Raw genomic sequence first — 19,063 nt, 5'->3', positions numbered from 1 at the left:
AAAGAGACTCCCAGCTCCTCCAGACGCAGCATATTCCCACTTTCTGGAATCAGAGGGTCTCCTGCTGGAGGAGGGGGTTGGACTAGAAGACCTCCAAGGTCCCTTCCAGCTCTGTTGTTCTGTTAGCTGAGAAGAGAGCTTCCTGCCTACATCTAAACATGCCTGGAGAAGGTCACTGGGCTCCAGCATCAGATTACCTGAGGTATTGAGTGCAGAAACAACAGGAACATTAAAATGATTTCACATCTTAGAAAAGGGGCTTTGGGGGAGGTGGGGGACATAGAAGTTCAAAAGCCTCTGAAACTGCCAGCTCAGGATCCTCTCTCAGCCCGGGAGAAGCTGGCTGGAGGCTGAGAGAGGAGCAGGAACCCCTCCAGCCTTTGGGGGGGGGCGTAGGAAGCACGGAGAGCCCCCCAAGGCCGAGGGTCTCGGGCCAGGCTCCCCGGGGACAAAGGGGCGCATGGGGGGGAAAGCCTTTCTGGAGGCTTCGACCTCAGGACGCCCAGAGGTCAGAGAGGCCCAGATATTAAGGGGGGGTCCTGGAGGGGATTCACCCCCCGCTGCAGTCTGGCAAAGGGGTCCCGGGGAGGAGGCGGGAAAGGGGGGCGGGGGCGGCATTTCGGGGTCCAGGAGGCGCAGAGAGGAGGCCCGGCTGCCTGGAGGCCTCGGGGGGAGCCTGGCCGGAGCCCCCCAGGAGAACGAAGGGGGGAAGCCCCCCGCAGCTCCCCCACCCCCGCCCTGCAAAGGGAGAGAGCCCGGATGAGGGAGGGGCGGAGACGCAGCCCCGGAAGGGCCCCCCAGCTGCGCCTGCCTGGATGCGGTGCGAGGGGGGGGAAGAGCGGACCCCAAAGTTCAAGCGGAGCCCCTCCTCTCCCCTCCGCTCTGGGAACAGGACGCCGCGCATCAACGCGCAGGCGCCATCTGCCTGGCTGAAGAAAGAGGACTCAGATTGGTCGATCGGGGGAGCACGGCGATTGGCAGGGGACCTCCTTGGGGCGGGGCCTAGTCCAGAGGAACAGGCGGAGTTTCTAGGGGAAAGACGCGAAAATAAGTCCCGCCTCCACTTCCGGAAATAAAACGGGCAACGAGCTAGCTTCCGGAATCGGTGAGAGAGGAGCCGGGCTGCAGGTTTGGCGCAGGGGATGCTGGGAGACTGTCAAAGATGGTCTCGGAGGGAGGGAGGGAGGGAGTGGGTCTGATCCGTGACAGGCGGAGGCTTCGGCCTTCCTCCCCGGGGAGCGTCTGGGGCCCCTCGGGAAAGGGACGGAGCCGTGACCCGCCTCTCCTTTGCTCCTGCAGGAGGACGGGCGAGCCCTGCGGAGGAAAGGGACGCTCCCCGGGAGGAGACGGCGGGGAAGGCCCGGCAGGGATGAACCGAAGGAGACTCCGGGAAAGGAGGCCGCCTGGAGGGAGAAGCGGGGAGCAGGAAACGGGCGGAGACCCCGAGACGGTCCTGGAGGGCGGAGGGTCCTTCAGAAGAGGCGGAAGACCCGGGAATCCCCAGAGAATCCAGGAGGGAGGAGAGAAATATGAATGCGAAGAATGTGGAAAATCCTTCAAAAGAAATGGAGATCTTAAAATGCATCTAAGAATCCACACTGGAGAGAAACCTTATGGATGCCTGGAGTGTGGAAAGAGATTCAATCAAAGGAGCAGCCTTTATAGACATCAAACGATCCACACAGGAGAAAAACCGCATAAATGCCTGGAGTGTGGAAAGAGATTCAGTCTGAGGGGAAACCTTTATAAACATCAAAGGATCCACTCAGGAGAGAAACCATTTAAATGTCTGGAATGTGGAAAGAGCTTCAGTCGGAGGGGAAACCTTTATAAACATCAAAGGATCCACTCAGGAGAGAAACCATTTAAATGTCTGGAATGTGGAAAGAGCTTCCGTCTGAGGGGAAACCTTTGTAAACATGAAAGGATCCACTCAGGAGAGAAACCATTTAAATGCCTGGAATGTGGAAAGAGCTTCCGTCTGAGTGCACACCTTTATACACATCAAAGGATCCACACAGGAGAGAAACCATTTAAATGCCTGGAGTGTGGAAAGAGCTTCAGTCAGAGCAGCAGCCTTTATATACATCAAAGGATCCACTCAGGAGAGAAACCATTTAAATGCCTGGAATGTGGAAAGTGCTTTACTGTGAGTGGAGAGCTCCGCAGACATCAAAGGATCCACACTGGAGAAAAACCACATAAATGCCTGGAGTGTGGAAAGAGCTTCACTCAGAGCAGCAGCCTTTATATACATCAAAGGATCCACTCAGGAGAGAAACCATTTAAATGCCTGGAATGTGGAAAGAGCTTCAGTCTGAGGGCACACCTTTATACCCATCAATGGATCCACACAGGAGAGAAACCATTTAAATGCCTGGAGTGTGGAAAGAGCTTCACTCAGAGGAGCAGCCTTTATATGCATCAAAGGATCCACTCAGGAGAGAAACCATTTAAATGTCTGGAATGTGGAAAGAGCTTCAGTCTGAGGGGAGACCTTTATAAACATGAAAGGATCCACTCAGGAGAGAAACCATTTAAATGCCTGGAGTGTGGAAAGAGCTTCAATGTAAGGGGAAGCCTTTATACACATCAAAGGATCCACACTGGAGAAAAACCACATAAATGCCTGGAGTGTGGAAAGAGCTTCAGTCAGAGCAGCAGCCTTTATCAACATCAAAGGATCCACTCAGGAGAGAAACCATTTAAATGCCTGGAATGTGGAAAGTGCTTTACTGTGAGTGGACAGCTCCGCAGACATCAAAGGATCCACACTGGAGAAAAACCACATAAATGCTTGGAGTGTGGAAAGAGCTTCACTCAGAGCAGCAGCCTTTATATACATCAAAGGATCCACTCAGGAGAGAAACCATTTAAATGTCTGGAATGTGGAAAGAGCTTCAGCCAGAGGGGATACCTTTATAGACATCAAAGGATCCACACTGGAGAAAAACCACATAAATGCCTGGAGTGTGGAAAGAGCTTCACTCAGAGGAGCAGCCTTTATACCCATCAAGGGATCCACACAGGAGAAAAACCATAAGAATGCTTGGATTGTGGAAAGAGCTTTACTGTGAGTGGACAGTTCCGCAGACATCAAAGGATCCACACTAGAGAAAAACCACAGAAATGTCTGGAGAGTGGAAAGAGTTTCTGTGAGAAGGGAAGGCTTTCTAAGCATCAAAGAATCCATTCAGGAGAAAAACCGTAGAAACGCCTTGAGTGTGGAAAGAGCTTTTCCGACGGTGTACACCTTCATTGACATCAAAAGATTCCCATAGGGGAAAAACGCTAAATATGCCTGAGTGTGGAAAGACCTTCAGTCATGATACTTGTAAACGCCCTTGAAGATGCATGGCACAAACTGGTTCCATGTTGATCTGCTCTTCCTCAGCTATCATTCCCTCCCGCCACTAATTCCCACAGCAGGTTTCTTGCCCATTTCCCCCCCTCTCCTAGACATTTGACGGCAGGACGTTTGGACGGCTGACCCAGCCCTGCCTGCTTCTGCAATGTATTTTGCAGATATCCTTCATGATAGTTTGATATACTGCCCTAAAACTTAACCCCCTTAAAAATAGGCCAAAACAGCCTCTCCCCCCCCCAAATGAACCCACCAAGGCCCCAGCTTTCCTGCAAGAAAGCTCCAAAACTAATCCAGTCAGGTAGAAAAACAGCCCATCTGGCAACATTTCGCAGCCAACATTACAATTCATCCTCAATTGCCCTGCTAGATTATGGCTTTCCCTTTTCAAGTGAATAAAACTTCACTGTTCGTTTTTATGTGATTCGTGATGCCTTTTCCCATGCAAATGTTCTCCTTTTAATAAAATGCTCTTTCAAATAGTTATGCTCAATATTATGGGATTTTTACCACCATCGGGGTAGTAAGCCAGCCTACCAAAGGGTGCCAGGTTCATTTTACCTGCCGCAGGTTATTCTCGACTGAGAATAAATATTAAAAGTCGCAACAGCATTGAAAGAAGGGACTTATAGCCAGTCCTTGCAGTTACGACCATCACAGCACCCTCATCGGTCACATAATCCAAATTTCAGGCACTTGGCAACCGGCGTGGATGTAGGACCTAGGATCACGTGATGCACCACTGGACAATTTCTGTTGCTAAGTTAGACATTTGTTAAGTGAATTTTGCCCCATTTTACGACCTTTCTTGCCACTGTTGCTAAGTGAATCCCTGCAGTGGTTAAGTCGGTAACACAGTTGTTAAGCGACCCTGGCTTCCCCATTGACTTTGCTCGTCAGAAGGTCACAAAAGCGGATCACGTGACCCTCTCCAGGCACTGCCACCGTCATAAATATGAGTCAGTTGCTAGGCATTGCAATTTTTGATCACCTGACCATGGGGACCCCGCAACGGCTGTAAATGTGAAAAATGGTCATAATCCTTTTTTTCAGTGCCGTTGTAACTTTGAACGGTCATTAAATGAACTGTTGTAAGTCGAGGACTACCTGTATTATGCCTAAAATTTTCAGTCACCCAGAGACGACTGCTCTGCACGGCCTTTTCAGAGTTCACCTTGTCCTCCCTCCCCTTGCTCCGTAAAAGTTCTTTTGATGCAACTGGATGGATTCAGAGTCTTCCTTTGCTGAGGGACCAGCTGAGCCAGTTCCTTACAAGCCCAAAGCAGAAGCCCACCAAAAATAGTCAGTCTTTGTGCCTTTAAGCCCTCCATGGACAGGCTTATGAAGTTAAAGGGTCTAGTGAGCTTCAGAGAATAGTGAATAGCAGTTCTTCCACTGCTTATTAAAGTCAGCCCTTCTCTTTGCTCGGAAGTGATGATAGAAATATTAGGCGTATTCTACCAAATAACAGGTGCGAGCCAGGGGTATGTAGGCGTGCATTACATTTCTACAACCTCACACTTTAATAAAAAGCAGAACACAACACAGAAGCCAATAAAGAGACTCCCAGCTCCTCCAGACGCAGCATATTCCCACTTTCTGGAATCATAGAGGGTCTCCTGCTGGAGGAGGGGGTTAGACTAGAAGACCTCCAAGGTCCCTTCTAGCTCTCTTGTTCTGTTAGCTGAGAAGAGAGCTTCCTGCCTACATCTAAACATGCCTTGAGTGCAGAAACAACCGGAACATTAAAATGATTTCAAATCGTATAAAAGTGGCTTTTGGGGAGGTGGGGGACATAGAAGTTCAAAAGCCTCTGAAACTGCCAGCTCAGGATCCTCTCTCAGCCCGGGAGAAGCTGGCTGTACACCTTCATCAACATCAAAAGATTCAAATGGGGGAAAACCGCTAAATATGCCTGAGTGTGGAAAGACCTTCAGTCATGATACATGTCTCAGTAATTGAATTGAACTCAATAGAATTAAATCAGTGGAATAATTTGTTTACCCAAGTGTGATTAGGCAGACAAGGGGTTTGGTCCGGGGCAACAGCTCTCAGTGTACACACAAAGCAACAGAATTAATGATAATAATTAGACTTATATACCAATTCACAGTGCTTTATAGTCCCCTAGACCCTTTACTTTTTCTTCTAGTATTTCGTATGATTTATATTTGATAGATAGATAGTTTGAGTGTTCTGTGGGCATAAGTCAAACCTATGACATATTTTGCAAGTCACTATGACTTATGCCCATGATTTTTTTGTTGGTTAAGAATAAAAATTTCTAAAAACTTATTTTCCCTGCGGCAGTCAGTGAACCTGCAAGCCAGTCGCGGAACTCCTGGACGTACTCTTGATGCGATCTCTAGCTTGATGGCTGGCCAGGGGGCCTTAAACCGCTTGCAGAGCACCGCCATAAAGCGGTTGAAGTTTCTCAGCTCTCGGGTATCCTCACTGGGGAGAGAGACTGTCCACTGCGAAGTGGCCCCTTCCAGGGCCATGGTGACCCATCTCACTTTCTGGACCATACTCCTGCACATAGGTCCAAACTTGGGCCAAGAAGAATCCCAGTTGCTGGGGGTCCCTGTTAAATTTCATGCCCACCGGTTGTCTCTTATGATCCCTCTTCACCCATGCTAATCCCGCAGGGAGTGCGGTTTGAGATGCCACTCCTGGTGCTGGGGCCACAGAGATTGCTGCCGCTGTGGGGCTAGCCACGGTCCCGTCTTCGGTGGCAGACGTGGTTGCTCCGTCAGCCACTGTGGCTGGAGGCGGAATCTAAGTGTCCCACACAACAAAACTCATTGCCCGTTCCTCCCCCCATGACCAGTCCAAATCCAGCCAATGTGATGCCGCCGAGATGTTTTGGGAACGCCGAGGTGTTTGGGCTGGTAAATTTCCATACTCGGTAAACTTCCTTGAAGATGCCTGGCACAAATGGGTTCCATGTTGATCTGCTCTTCCTCAGCTGTCATTTCCCCCACACACATACACACACTAATTCCCACAATAGGTTTATTGCCCATTTATCCCCCTCCCTCATAGTCATTTGACAGCAGGACACTTGACAGGGTCCTTGGGAAAGAAGGTGGAAAGGGGAGGCAAGAAGGGAGAAGCTGGGTTTGGGGGGCGCTGATGGAACTACTATGGGGGGGAGGGCTGACCCAACCCGGCTTGCTGCTGCAATGTATTTTGCAGATATCCTTTATGATATTTTGATGTATTTTGTGGATATCCTTTATGATATTTTGATGTATTTTGCGGATATCCTTCATGAATGTAGACCACTAAAACTCTCTAATCCACCTCTTTCTATCTTATCAAGTAGTAGGTCGTGGTGTACTTTACCAAATGCCTTACTGAAGTCAAAGTAAATTATGTCCACAGCATTTTGCTTCTCCAGTAATATATCCACTTTGTCAAAGAATGCAAAAAGATTTGTCTGGCGTGATCTGTTTTTGACCAATCCATGCTGGCTTCTAGTTATAACTTGGCTTGCCTCTAGGTGTTTGCAGATTCGTCTCTTGATCATCTTTTCCAGAATCTTTCCAGGTACTGATGTCAGGTTGATAGGTCTGTGGTTTCCTAGAAGCTTGTTAAAAGAGATCCAACCTAGAAGTGAAGAGACATTTTCTGACGGAACAATTAATCCATGGGATAGCTTGCCTCCTTGGGATTCTGCCTGCTCCATCACTGGAGATTCTCAAAAATGTACTGAATAGCCATTTGAGCGGGATGATATAAGCTTCTGCCTTGAGCAAGAGGGCGGGCTAGAGGACTTTGGAGGCCCCTTCCAGTCCTATGACTCTATGAAAGCCTATTTTCCAGAATCACTTTATTTCAGCTGAGCAGACAGAGATATTGTAGCTATGCTCCTGTGATGGAGATCACCCAACGTGGAAAACTGACCGTTTGGGATTATTTTTAAACTTGGTTAGGTTTGTCATGATCTGGGGAGTCCTATGGCTAGATGAGTTTGTCAAGTTTAAAAAGCTTTGCTAATTTAGAGGTTATACGGATGCTTATGTGACCCCAATCCATAAAAGAAAAAAAGGATGAGCCCGGGCTTTTAACATCAATAAGGAACGAAAGATGGACGTTTTTCTGGAGCACATTTCTCCCATTTCCATGAAAAGAATGTAGTGTTTTCACCCCTGTATTGTCCTCCCTAATCCTAGGAGACGCTCGCTACAAAATGGAGAGGGCAGCCCAGAGTCAGCAGCCCTTCAAAAACGTGACTTGCATTTTGAAATTGGACTTCCTGCTTGCCTTTAAATATCAAGAGGTGCTGACAATGATGATCTGGCCTTGCATTTATGCACACTAGCCATGCCAGGCCAATAATACCTTTGGAAAGCCCTCCCCCCCCTTAAAATCAGGGAGGGAGAACAGACGGAGCCTCGCAGGGCTGTTTGGGGAGACTGGCAGTTCAGAAGCCTCCAATTCATGTTTTCACTCCTGGGAGCCGTGTGTAGAAAAAACACGTACGTGCCTGACCTGCCCGAAGTTGGCATTTTGGATGCTTGGACGAGAGGAAGAGGAGGACGGGCAAACTGCCCAGTGGGTTCTGTCCGTAGTCACACTGCAGATCTGGAGATGGGAAACTCACGCAGCCCAGCTTTCAGTGGCTCAGGGTGGCTTTAATCAGAATAGAGCTGGAAGGGATCTTGGAGGTCTTCTAGTCCAACCCACTTCTCAAGCAGGAGACCACATACTATTTCAGATAAGTGGCTGTCCAGTCTCTTCTTAAAAACCTCCAGGGATGAAGCACTTCTGAAGGCAACTTCTGTTCCACTGGTTAATTGTCCTCACTGTCAGGAAGTTTCTCCTTAATTCCAGGTTGCTTCTCCCCTTGATTACTTTCCAACCATTGTTTATTGTCTTCCCTTCTGGTGCTTTGGAGAATAGTTTGACCCCCTCTTCTTTGTGGCAGCCCCTCAAATACTGGAAAACTGCTCTCGTGTCAGCTCTAGTCTTTCTTTCCTCTTTGACAGGCCCTTGGTTGAGGTGTCACAAGCAGGGACCAAAAGCCTCCCATTCCACTCTTGGTCCCACTACTTGCTCCGAAAGAGACGCTGTTGGGGATTGATGAGTTAGGCAGCAGCCCTGGCTTCTGTTTACACGTTGCTAAGTCACCCAACTCCATTATGACTCAGGGTGGTGAATTGAGTAGCCGTGGATGGTCTTCGCATTGTGACATCATCCTGTGAGTAAGGCAGCTAAGTTGCATAATCCCCATAAAATAATTTCTGTAGCTCAGGTGAACTGTAAAATCCTTGCTGTTGTCTCAGGATGATCGTTTGCTTGCAGATATTTTGTGACCCAACTAGGTAACACAGTCAGTGCTAGTGAGTGGGTGGCTCGCTCCCTGTTTATACACAGTAACTCTGAACTTGTTGGTTTGCTTGCAGATGTTTTGTCACCAAAACATCTGCAAGCAAGCACCAAGCTTGCCCTGCCATTGTTGTTTTGGGGTTGCGGTCCTCTTCTTGATACTTGCTTGATTGTTGTTTTCTGCTGGCTTTTTTGTCCGGTGTTACTCCTTGCTTATCTGGGTGTTGACTGCTGGAAAAGATGTATTCTGGTCTTTTTGTTTCTTCCTTAGCCTTTTATTATCTTTTTTGAATGGTGTGCATACGTGGGTTATCTCTATGTGACGATTGACGGCTCAATTGCATAATTTATGCTACTGCAACAATGGAATCATTTGTGATGTGATACGAATGCAGTGACATCATCCACACAATGACATGTTTTAAGGGGTGAAGTGGAGCAGGGGATGGCACCATTGGGTAACAACAACCCTTGTTGCCCCTCCTCCTGCAGGGGTGCCAAAAGAGAGCCTCAGTGCTGCGGAATTTCTCCAGCAGATTTTTGAGAACTGCCTTTAATGGCGGCTTCCCATTTCGGAATGCCATGATTCAACCAGGCACCTTTGCCGCCTTCACGCTGCCCCTCCCAAACAGCCCTTAAAAGCCTTCCCTCAGTACTAGGAACTGAATCCCAAGGGGGGGGGGCTGACAGCCCAGTGGCCCAGCTTCTGGATTTTGACATTTTATAGACGCCGTTCCAGTATATTTTCTCAAAAAGGCTGTTTTCCTGAAATTTTCCTATTTTATGGCTCGATGCCCTCTAAGAGGCCCCGAAATCATTCTGAAAAGTAACTGAGAACTAGGCCCAGAAGGCAACAGCCTGTTTGCGGGGGACCCTCCAAGGCTCAGAGGGCTGGAGCGTCTCCCCTGCCAGGAAAGGATATAATCCTGGGAGATATTTAAGGCGGGGGGGGGGGCGGTTAGGGGGCAGAGGGGAGGAGGCTGGCCTGAGATGGGGGGCCAGGAGGGAGGCAGTATTAAATGAAACGGGNAGGAAGGGCAAGCCCAGAAGATGCGGGAGCGGGAAGAGATCTGTTCCCAGGGGGATCCATTAACCGGCAGCCTTGCCTCCAGGGTGGAGTGGATTCAAAAGTCATCAGAGCAATTTATAACCATCGTCTCAACTCCTTTGCAAAACGCCCAGTCCCTGGGAATCCGGGGGGGGGGGGCAGGTCAATTCAAGTAATATTTCGTGCAATACATGGAAAGATGATCACAAGGAAAGAGGCTCGGATGCCGGCAATAAGGATCCCAACAGCCTCGCCCGCCTTTCCTTCCAGCAGGGAGAGAGAACGGCTCTCCAAGGCTCCGGGGGAAGCCGGGCGGCTTGGGGGCGTCTGGACTGGGGGTGCTGGGGGGGGGAGGCGTTGCCAAGGGACACCCAGCAGCGAATAAGGCCCAGCTGCAAAGCCCCCTAACCCCAGGAGGAGAGAAGGAAAGGGGGCCACGCGGAGATGCCCGTGTGACTGCACGCCAGCGCAGGACAGACCCGGACCCAGCAGGGGCATCGAGGCGGGGGAAAAGGAGCAGCTCCGGGGAGAGAGGAGGCTGCAGCGGAGGCGGGAAGGGTCCCCAGGCCGGCAAGGGGAGCCTCCATCCACCCCCGTCCCTCGCAGCCCCTCCGGGCAGCCCATCTCCCAGCGGAGCCGGCCGGGCGGCGAGGAGGAAGAGCGGAAGAGCCGTGGAGGGAGGGGGGAAAGGGAACAGCAGCGAAAGGGCGGGGCCAAACGAGGGGAGGAGCCCAGACGGGAGGAAAGCAGGAACTCGGAGCGAGGAATAGGGGCGCGGCAGAGTCGAGCAGGGGGCGGGGTCACGCGATACCCGCCAATGGGATGGCGTAGAAGGAGCCGCGATGCAAATAATCGAGGGGGCGGAGGCATTTCTTCCAGGACAAATAGAGCAGAGCTGCAGGGGGCGGTTCCCAGAGGAGGAAAAGGCGGAGCCTGGCCGGAAGAGCCCAAAGGGAGGTCTGGCCCATCCTTCCGGAATCAGAGACGACGGAAAGGCTTTCTTGCTTCCGGGACGGATGCGCCCGGAAGAGGGTGGGGCGCAGGGGATGCTGGGAGTCGCAGTGTGAGAGGCTCTCAGCAAGGAGGAAAATGTGATGCATTTCATTCGTTCATTCCTTCGTTCATTCACGTTCCCGCCTTTACTATTTTTACAAATAAGGCAGCAAAGGGACCCAACTCATCTCCCTCCTCCTATTTTCCCCGCAACCACCACCGGGTGAGACGGGTTGGGCTGAGAGAGAGCGAGCGATTGGCCCAAAGTCTCCCAGCAGCAACAAAGACGATCAGGGATCTGAGGCTAAATCGTATGATGAACGCTTGTGGAAACTAGGTGTATCTGGCCCAGGGGTCTTCAAACTCGGCCTTTTTATCACTCCTGGACTTCAACTCCCAGAATTCCGCAGCCAGCGTTCCAGGGGCGTCCTGGAGAGGACTCCCCCCCCCGCTGCAGTCTGACAAAGGGGTCTCGGGGAGGAGGCGGGAAAGGGGGGCGGGGGGCGACAGTAGGGGGCCCGGGAAACGCAGAGAGGAGGCCCGGCTGCCTGGAGGCCTGGCCAGAGCCCCCCAGGAGGGCGAAGGGGGGAAGCGTCCCCCCAGTTCCCCCACCCCCGCCCTGCCAAGGGAGAGAACCCGGGTGAGGGAGGGGCGGAGACGCAACCCCGGAAGGGCCCCCCAGCTGCGCCTGCCTGGATGCGGGGCGGGGGGGAAGAGCGGACCCCAAAGTTCAAGCGGAGGCCCTCCCCTCCGCGCCGGGAGCAGGACGCCCCGCAGCACCGCGCAGGCGCCATCTGCCTGGCTGAGGAAGGAGGACTCCGATTGGTCGCTCGGGGGAGGGCGGCGATTGGCAGGGAGCCCCCTTGGGGCGGTCTTTAGCCCAGAGGAACAGGCAGAGTTTCTAGGGGAAAGACGCGAAAATAAGTCCCGCCTCCACTTTCGGAAACAAAACGGGCAACGAGCTAGCTTCCGGAATCGGCGAGGGAGGAGCCGGCCTGCAGGTTTGGCGCAGGGGATGCTGGGAGACGCAGTCAAAGATGGTCTCTAAGGGAGGGAGAAGGAGGGAGGGGCCTGGTCCGTGACAGGCGGAGGCTTCGGCCTTCCTCCCCGGGAAGCGTCTGGGGCCCCTCGGGAAAGGGACGGAGCCGTGACCCGCCTTTTCCCGGAATGTGGAAAATCCTTCAAAAGAAATGGAGATCTTGTAAACCATCAAAGGATCCACTCAGGAGAGAAACCGTATAAATGCCTGGAGTGTGGAAAGAGCTTCAGTCAGAGCAGCAGCCTTTATTTACATCAAAGGATCCACTCAGGAGAAAAACCATATAAATGCTTTGAGTGTGGAAAGAGCTTCACTCAGAGGGGAAGCCTTTATACCCATCAAAGGATCCACTCAGGAGAGAAACCGTATAAATGCCTGGAGTGTGGAAAGAGTTTCAGTCGGAGCAGCAACCTTTATACACATCAAAGAATCCACTCAGGAGAAAAGCCACATAAATGCCTGGAGTGTGGAAAGAGTTTCAGTCAGAGGGGACACCTTTATATACATCAAAGGATTCACACAGGAGAAAGACCCGGGAATCCCCAGAGAATCCAGGAGGGAGAAAAGAAATATCAGTCCCCGGAATGTGGAAAATCCTTCAGAAGAAATAGAGATCTTGAAAACCATCTAAGAATCCACACAGGAGAGAAACCATTTAAATGCCTGGAGTGTGGAAAGAGCTTCAATCGGAGGGGACACCTTTATAGACATCAAAGGATCCACACAGGAGAAAAACTGCATAAATGCCTGGAGTGTGGAAAGAGATTCAGTCAGAGGAGCAGCCTTTATACCCATCAAAGGATCCACTCAGGAGAGAAACCATTTAAATGCCTGGAATGTGGAAAGAGCTTCAATCGGAGGGAAAACCTTTATATACATCAAAGGATCCACTCAGGAGAGAAACCATTTAAATGCCTGGAATGTGGAAAGAGCTTCAGTCTGAGGGGAAACCTTTATAAACATCAAAGGATCCACACAGATGAGAAACTACATAAATGCCCTGAGTGTGGAAAGAGCTTCAGTAAGAGGGAACACCTTTATGCACATCAAAGGATCCATACAGGACAAAAACCATAAGAATGCTTGGAGTGTGGAAAGAGCTTCAGTCAGAGGGGACACCTTTATACCCATCAAAGGATCCACACTGGAGAAAAACCACAGAAATGTCTGGAGTGTGGAAAGAGTTTCTGTGAGAAGGGAAGGCTTTCTAAGCGTCAAAGAATCCATTCATTAGAAAAACCGTAGAAACGCCTTGAGTGTGGAAAGAGCTTTACCGACATTGTACACCTTCATTGACATCAAAAGATTCCCATAGGGGGAAAACGCTAAATATGCCTGAGTGTGGAAAGACCTTCAGTCATGATACTTGTAAACGCCCTTGAAGATGCATGGCACAAACTGGTTCCATGTTGATCTGCTCTTCCTTAGCTATCATTCCCTCCCGCCACTAATTCCCACAGCAGGTTTCTTGCCCATTTCCCCCCCTCTCCTAGACATTTGACGGCAGGACGTTTGGACGGCTGACCCAGCCCTGCCTGCTTCTGCAATGTATTTTGCAGATATCCTTCATGATAGTTTGATATACTGCTCTAAAACTTAACCCCCTTAAAAATAGGCCAAAACAGCCTCCCCCCCCCCAATGAACCCACCAAGGCCCCAGCTTTCCTGCAAGAAACATCCAAAACTAATCAGTCAGGTAGAAAAACAGCCCATCTGGCAACAGTTCTCAGCCAACATTCCAACTCATCCTCCCCAACTGCCCTGCTGGATTATGGCTTTGCCTTTTCAAGTGAATAAAATATCACTGTTCGTTTTTATGTGACACGTCATGCCTTTTCCCATGCAAATGTTCTCCTTTAAATAAAATGCGCTTTCAAATAGTTATGCTTAATATTATGGGATGTTTATCTTACTGTCCATGTTTCTGATGTAACATTTCTTCCATCCAATCAAGTATTCTTTTGTACTTTTTCTACTGAATGTGTCCTGGACTCCTCTTTTCATTAGGGGAAACCTCTTTGTTAGATTACTTTAATCAGTTGCCTTTAAAAGATCTTCTAACTCTGCCTAATTTGAACAAGTGTGCCGTGGCAGAATCTAGGTGTCTGACCTGCCCCAACTGGGTCCCTTAGGAAAGAAAAACCCTTGACTTCATCAGATTGAAGCAAAAGGTGTCTCTACTACAAACCAATTCTGGGCTTCTATGGTCTTCATCACCTGTCATTTCCCCCCTCCCTATTTCCTATCATGTACACACAATCATATTGTCCATTTGTCCACCCCCCCAAATGCCCCTCCAGATGGCAGGAACTGGCAGGACCTGACACTAGGGCTTATTCGGCCTTCACTGTCATTGTTTGATATAATCTAAATGGGTTTTCCAAAGGTCAGCGCCATCTAAGACCATCCCCAGATATCTGAAACTCTTGTAAATTGGATGCTCTCAATGGTCCCCTAGTCTTTAAAACTTTTTAACAGAAACGAGACTTTCTAAGGCCAACAAAAGTTTTTGAGATACAGGTACAGGTCTCCCTAGCCACTAGAATAGAATAAGAATAGAATAGAATCTGGAAGGGACCTTGGAGGTCTTCTAGTCCAACCCCCTGCTCAAGTAGGAGAACCTATACCATCTCAGAGAAGTGACTGTCTACCCTCTTTTTAAAAATCTGGTTAATTCTCCTCACTGTCAGGAAGTTTCTCCTTAATTCCAGGTTGCTTCTCTCTTTGATCAGTTTCCATGCGCGCATGGGGCCGCAAGCAATTATGTGCTGCAAATGGGGCAGGGCTAGTGCCTGCATGATACCCACTAGCCCTGCCCCGTTCTTCCGTGGTGCAGCGCCTTGTATCTGCACCCCATGGTGTGGCGGCGGCTGTTTTTGCGCCTTGCAGCACGGTGGCCCATTTTTTTCCCACCAGTTTTTGCGTGTCAAGAGATGGCACTAGAGGTGACTCCCTGCCACCCTCCCCCGGGCATCACAATGCTGATGCGGTCCTGGCGCTTTGCGATAAATAAGTGGGTTTTGGGTTGTGGTTTGGGCACTCAGTCTCTAAAAGGTTCACTATCACTGATATAGGAGAAGTACAGGCAATCCGGAGTTATGATCGTTCACTTATTGCTTGTTCGAAGTTACGCGATCAGTGCCCCCTAATGTTTACCAGCAAGTCCAAAAATTACGAACATTGCAGTACAACAGTTGTTCACCCTTACGAATGACTGCATAGGCTCTGCAACATCACCCTATTCCCCCCCCACTCCTCACAACTTCTTCCCCCTCCCTTCCTGACAGACTGGACTCGCCTTGCAAACTCTGTGTCCTCTCTGCCGCGGTTTCTTTCCCTTTGTGAGAGGAGAGTCAGCTTGGAAATGCTCTTCATGCCGACAATGGAAGCTCCTGGGTGCCGTAATATCGCACAAGTTCAAACACAAATTCTCTGCAAAAGAGATCATGGTGCCCGGAAGCTTCCATTCTGAGAGGGGGGGGGAGAAGTGTTTGCCTCATTTGCATGCCTATGGGGCAAAACGTGGAATTGGAGTCAGCCAGGCACAGGAAATAATGCCATCCGTGGCCCGGGTGCAGTGCTGTCGCTCGCAGGCACCACCTTAGTTTGAGGCCTTCAACTGAGCAGGGATGCATCCCGGGGTGAGCCCCCTGGCACCAAGCTCCCAGCGGCGGTAACAGCCACTTGAGAGGCCATGCTCTCCCCTCTCCAGCCAGCCACCCACCCCACCCGACGTATTGTACTCCTTCTCTGATCGCTCTTCTTGTCGTGCTCCCTGCTCAAGCAGCGGCAGCAACCTACGTTTCTCCGCTCCGTCCGAAAAGAAGAAAGCGGAAACGCAGAATTGCTCTCAAGAGGATGCGGGTGCGCTGCTCACTCGTATGCCCCGGCCTTATTGAGAGCAATCCCGCTCTGCGCCTCTGCTTTCCACTCGGACGGAGCGGGGAAACTCAAGCCGGCTGCCGCTTAATCATTTTTTATCCAAACGGAGACCTGAGAGAGATTGGAAAGGCCGTGTATTGCCAATGGAGTGCTTCAGAAAAGGAAAGGAACGCTGCGTTTCTAAAGTGCTCCACTGGCAATCACAGCGACTTTCCAACCTCTCTCAGGTCTCCTTTGGATAAAAAGTGTTTGCGCCGCTGTGGGGCTGTTCACAACGCTGGGATTCGCTGCGTTTTGAAACTCCGCCTAGATGGAAGCTTCCGGGGACCATGGTCTCTTTTGCAGAGAATTTGTGTTTGAATTCCCACGGTGTTACAGCATCCTGCGGCTTCCATTGTTGGTGCGAAAAGCAATCCCAAGAAAGAAACCGAGGCAGAGAGGACACGGATTTTGCAAGGTGAGTATGGCGAGGGAGTAAGGGAGGGGGAAGCATGAGCCCTGGGGAGCCTGTTTTTTCACTAAGCCCTCTATGGCCTTTCCCACAGTGAGATACCTCATGTGCACTTAACGAAGATGATCTCATTCGAGGTACAAGATTCACGAATCCTGGAGTTATGAATGGAATGGGCACGCTCCGTTCCATTCGTAACTCGAGGACTACCTGTACATCTGGGTCCACGGATTCAGGCAGGTGTAAGGAGGAGACGGTCACATGACCTGTTGAGGAGTGGAGGTACAACTTAAAGAAGGTGGAGGTCTAAATACAGCCCTGTGAGACTTCTGAAGAGGTACCAGGATGGTTAGCACATTTCATACAAATGCTGAGTGAGAAAAAGCAACATCCGTTTGTACTGTATTCTCCAGGTTCATCAAGATTTCTCTCAAATGGAGTCAAATGTAAGATTAAAATCTACAAAGGCTACATGCAGTGATTTTGTCCATGTCATTTTCTTTATTTAGAAGAATGTTAGTCATAAATCAAAATTTACACCCAATGCATTACGCTAGAACAAATTGTGGATGCCATTCCGTTGCATCAGCTTCAATCGATTTCACAGTAAATTGAGATTATTTGGTAAAAAGGTGCCCCTACTTTTGCTGCAACAGGTGTACTCGATCATTCACCTTGTTCTTCTCTGAAACGTGTGTAAAGCATTCGAGGGGCTCAAACTGGGTACAGTATTTATGGTGGTGGTTGACTGGAGTAGAACCAGGTGGAAGAATCCTTGGTCTCTATTTTCTGTCCGCAATCTCTATTTTTATCGTTTTTGGCTCCTTCTTCTCCTTCAGGAAGGGTTTCAGCTGGAACCAGGATTGCCCGGGGGGGGGGGGGGGAACTGAGAGGCCAGGTGGAACTCAGGCAGGAAGTAATGAAGTAATGGACAATAGGCCCAGGCCCAGAAATCCAACTTGTCTCAACACTCCCACACTTATCAAATGTGAATGTGGGTATTAGATTCTATAGAGAGAATACTCTTGTGTGAATCGAATCACACAATTTACTGGGCTGGCCAGGATATCTCGAACTCTAGAGAATGTTGGCCAGTCTACCTGGCCAGGTGGTTGTGAGGCGTTAATCTGGGAAATGCCAGTGCCCCACCTCCTTGGCAGGAAGGCCGGTTAGGAATGGCCCTGCAGAGAAAACCTGGGGATGAGCATCTCAGGGCTGCTGGACTCTCGAGATCCAACAGATGGCGCAAAGTCCTGTCCTTTGCTGCCCCCTGATGGCCGATAGCTGAGCTGCTGCTCTGATCTAATTCCATCTCAAGAACCCAGAAGGCTTTGGCAGCTCCCACAGTAAGGATGGCAGTTGGGGCCTTCAAAGCACCATTAGTAAACAGCCCAAGCAACAAATCCCTAAGATCGCCCTCCCGAGAGAGGCAAGGCCCCAGAATATAAACCAACAGCAAACAGCACTCCTTATAGCACTGATGACGTTACCTAGCTGGGTAATGAAAAGTCTGCCAGAAAAGAAGCAAGCTCAGAGAGCACCAAGGACTCATTTCAACCATTCTTGGGAAGGGGGGGGGTGTTTGCTGGCAATTTTGCTTGCTTTTTTGCTTTGCTGTAACTGCTTGGTAATTTAGGGAGGGGGATATCTACTGGTGGGGGTGGGTGGGCTTGGGGGTACCTCTGGCTGACCATCGGGGTAGTAAGCCAGCCTACCAAAGGGTGCCAGGTTCATTTTACCTGCCGCAGGTTATCCTCGACTGAGAATCATTATTCAAAGTTGCAACAGCATTGAAAGAAGGGACTTATAGCCAGTCCTCGCAGTTACAACCATCACAGCATCCTCACAGGCCACATAATCAGAACTTCAGGCACTTGGCAACCGGCGTGGATGTAGAACCGAGGATCACGCGATGTACCACTGGACAATTTCTGTTGCTAAGTTAGACATTTGTTAAGTGAATTTTGCCCCATTTTACGACCTTTCTTGCCACTGTTGCTAAGTGAATCCCTGCAGTCATTAAGTCGGTAACACAGTTGTTAAGCGACCCTGGCTTCCCCATTGACTTTGTTCGTCAGGTCACAAAAGCGGATCACGTGACCCTCCCCAGGCACTGCCACCGTCATAAATGAGTCAGTTGCTAGGCATTGCAATTTTTGATCACCTGACCATGGGGATCCCGCAACGGCTGTAAATGTGAAAAATGGTCATAATCCTTTTTTTCAGTGCCGTTGTAACTTTGAACGGTCATTAAATGAACTGTTGTAAGTCAAGGACTACCTGTATTATGCCTAAAATTTTCACAGTCACCCAGAGACGACTGGTCTGCATGGCCTTTTCAGAGTTCGCCTGGTTCTCCTGCAATCACTGTTGCTCCATAAAACTTCTTTTGATCCAACTGGATGGATTCAGAGTCTTCCTTTGTTGAGGGACCAACTGAGCCAGTTCCTTACAAGCCCAAAGCCCACCAAAAAGAGTCAGTCTTTGTGCCTTTAAGCCCTCCATAGACAGGCTTATCAAGTCAAAGGGTCTATTGAGCTTCAGAGAATAATGTATAGCAGTTCTTTCACTGCTTATTAAACTCAGCCCTTCTCTTTGCTCAAAAATGATGATAAAAATATTAGGCGTATTCTACCGAATAACAGGTGCTAGCCAGGGGCATGTAGACATGCATTACATTTATACAACCTCACACTAATAAAAGCAGAACATAACACAGAAGCCAATAAAGAGACTCCCAACTCCTCCAGACGCAGCATATTCCCACTTTCTGGAATCATAGAGGGTCTCCTGCTGGAGGAGGGGGTTGGACTAGAAGACCTCCAAGGTCCCTTCCAGCTGTGTTGTTCTGTTATCTGATGAGAGAACTTCCTGCCTACATCTAAACATGCCTGGAGAAGGTCACTGGGCTCCAGCATCAGATTACCTCAGGCATTGAGTGCAGAAACAACA

The 19,063-nt window shown here is 49.8% G+C and overlaps 1 protein-coding gene across 1 annotated transcript in view; it reads left to right on the top strand.

Annotated features, from left to right (window-relative positions):
- LOC107292085 overlaps window positions 1-19,063 on the top strand; it is a gene marked incomplete at its 3' end in the record, with an annotated part of 196,831 nt that overhangs the window by 59,725 nt on the left and 118,043 nt on the right. Inside the window, 3 exon segments of the mRNA XM_029285080.1 lie at window positions 1,524-2,999; window positions 11,936-12,883; window positions 13,013-13,034. Of these exon segments, the coding sequence (XP_029140913.1) occupies window positions 1,524-2,999; window positions 11,936-12,883; window positions 13,013-13,034 (2,446 nt within the window).

Source organism: Protobothrops mucrosquamatus, unplaced genomic scaffold (genome assembly GCF_001527695.2).
Source record: "Protobothrops mucrosquamatus isolate PMUCROS unplaced genomic scaffold, P.Mucros_1.0 scaffold1262, whole genome shotgun sequence".
Taxonomy (NCBI): domain Eukaryota; kingdom Metazoa; phylum Chordata; class Lepidosauria; order Squamata; family Viperidae; genus Protobothrops; species Protobothrops mucrosquamatus.
The sequence above is the reverse complement of the archived record's forward strand: the minus strand, read 5'-3'. Positions and strand labels throughout refer to the sequence as shown.